General features: G+C 49.9%; 1 protein-coding gene across 1 annotated transcript; it reads right to left on the bottom strand.

Annotated features, from left to right (window-relative positions):
• Window positions 1–5: 5 nt before the first annotated feature.
• Window positions 6–2,048, bottom strand: LOC116548274 (disintegrin and metalloproteinase domain-containing protein 1a-like; the record flags this gene model as incomplete). Its single annotated transcript, XM_032273818.1, has 1 exon — window positions 6–2,048. A coding segment is annotated over exon 1 (2,043 nt), but the record flags the coding sequence as incomplete, so codon positions are not given.
• Window positions 2,049–2,469: the final 421 nt, after the last annotated feature.

Below are 2,469 nucleotides of genomic sequence, written 5' to 3'. Positions count from 1 at the left end.
CCTTTCCCATGACACGATTCCTCTGGCCTGCAGTCATACAGGAGTACGGAGTGATGAACGCAGGAGTAATCCGTGCAGACTTTGTTTGGGGCACAAGAAGTGCCGATGTGCACATCTCCATCATCAGGGATATCAGTAATGTTATGGGCATCCATGCTCCAGCACCAGTCATCGTCATGAGGGACCTGGATCATTGTATGCTGAGCTTTGAGTCGTGGTAAGGATTCAACACCTGTACATACGAGTTTCCCACAAAATACATTATCACTTGAACATGTAACATACTTTTGCCGATCCTCAGTGGGACGGCCACAGTTTCCAAACCGGTCTCCTCTGGTATTCATTGAAATGTAACAGTCTTCCGGGGCAGATCTTGCAGGGTACCCATATATATCCACGCATTGCTTATCGGGGTTCTTACACTGACCCCCAGAGCAATAGTGAATTCTATCACACAGCGTGCCATCTTGCTTGTAGCTGTCTGCAGGGCATTCTGCAGAGCTACCGTCACAATATTCCGGGAGGTCACACTCATCTTGAGTCGGACGACATAAAAACCCCTTCCTTCTGAAAGCGCAGTCCAGGCAGCAGAGGCCGTGGCTGCACTCAGCATTCTCCTTCATAGTGCATGTGGGATCACAGCATGGGTCGAGGTGACAGGCAGAACCACAGTCACACTGCTCCGTGTCCTCCACCACACCGTTTCCACAGGTGGAATCCCTACGCTTGCGGGCCCTGGGCCTTGGCTTGTTAAATAGGCAGGCCCCTTTGTGTTCTCGAAGGAACTGGTAGAAGTAGTCAGAGCTGCAGTTGCTGAAGCCACTTTCTTTTGTGATATTTTCATGCATGAGACAAAAGTGCTTATCTTTACAAAAGCAGGCCGAGTGGTCGTGCTGAATACCCAGGTTGTGCCCGAGCTCATGGACCATGAGGGCTGCAAACAACAGCACATCTTTATGATGGAAGGACTCAACAGCTGCCGCAAAACCGCTTGAGCAGGCACCACTGAGAAAGGCCTGGCCCGTATTCTGTCCAGGATGATGCCCAACGATCATGTGGGCAACGTCATGCTTCGCACGATGGAAGAGCATCTCTCGTCTCCAGCGATTGAAATTCCTGAGTGTGACTTGCAAGTCCACTGCGACCTCTATTAGTTCCCTCTCGGTCCAGATCTCCATTCCAGCCAGCACCACCTCTGTGTTTATTCCCCTGGTGAAGCTGTTGGCCAGAGCAATGACATCCACTACTCTCTGGACCGTCTCGTTGACGTTACTGCCCCACATCTGGAACCGCTGGTTGTTGACCACAACAAACATTTCCACGTACTTGGGGTGTGACCACAAGTAGGACAGCGCCTGTAGATCATGAGGCTTCTTGCTCCCTTGTTGCCAGCTAGTGGACCCCACATGGCTATCTGTGGGAGTGACACCGCAGGACTCTCGCGCTTGGTGTGCCATGGTATATAACACATGTTCAAACCGTCTTGAAGACTCCATGGGCTCAATGCTGTAAGATTTTTCCTCCTTGATCAAGATGCCCCTGAGACCCTCACAGGTGTTGACAGAAACAAAAGAACCTGACACTCCTTCTATGTAGCCTTCATAGTGGCAGTCATGGGACATGAAAGGTGATTCTTGCCCCAGGATGCCATTGTGGTAAGTGTAGACTGGAAAGTTATTCACAAAATGGCTTCTCTTCACCTTCAGGTGAACCAGGTGCTTCTGGCTTTCCATAAATAGCAAATAGGATGCCTTTTCCACTGGATCTTCACTTCCCCTGACCGTCAGCCGCTTTGGGATGACTATTTCATAGGAAGAGTAATATACCGAGACCGTGTCACAGTATATGCTTGAGAGAAAAATTATCCCCAACAGCAACATGGTCCCCAACCTGACACACGAAAGACCTGGCACTAGCCCCAGCCTCACACTCTTCATCTGGGGAGCCCAGGTCTGAAGCACCCTCCTAGCCTCATACAAAACCACGTGGAGTTTCAGCAGAGAAGACAGGAAGGAGGCAAAGTCTCTCACTGAGGCTGTCACTGACATGGCCCTAGGGAATCAGTTGATGATGCAACTTGTGTCCATGAGCAGCATCTCTCCCTGACATGCAGACCCTCAGACACAGGTACTAGCCCCAGATCTGTGTTGGCTGCATAAAGCTTCTTTGACTTCTGAAAGACCCAGCTTTCTGGCCAGGTCTCTTCCTAGTCTTCTGGATCTATCTCATATCTTTCAGAAATTTTCCATTCTTGATGACTTTCTCTTTCAGCTTCAGCTTCAGCTCCCCTGGTTAAGGTCCTGTTGACATCATGGAGGGATGTATCACCAAAAAGACCAGAAACTCTATAATGCAGGACTGTACTGTGCAAGAGGAAACAAAATCTTCATGCCTTTCTCAACGGGCCTACGTGGAACAGCCCCTCCCCCACCCCTCCTGTTGTCCGTTGCTCAGCTAACTCCAAATGTT

The sequence above is a fragment of the Sapajus apella genome, unplaced genomic scaffold (assembly GCF_009761245.1).
Source record: "Sapajus apella isolate SASKATOON/1434 unplaced genomic scaffold, GSC_monkey_1.0 scaffold9038, whole genome shotgun sequence".
Classification (NCBI taxonomy): domain Eukaryota; kingdom Metazoa; phylum Chordata; class Mammalia; order Primates; family Cebidae; genus Sapajus; species Sapajus apella.
Note: the sequence above shows the minus strand (reverse complement) of the source record. Positions and strands in the feature narration are given on the sequence as shown.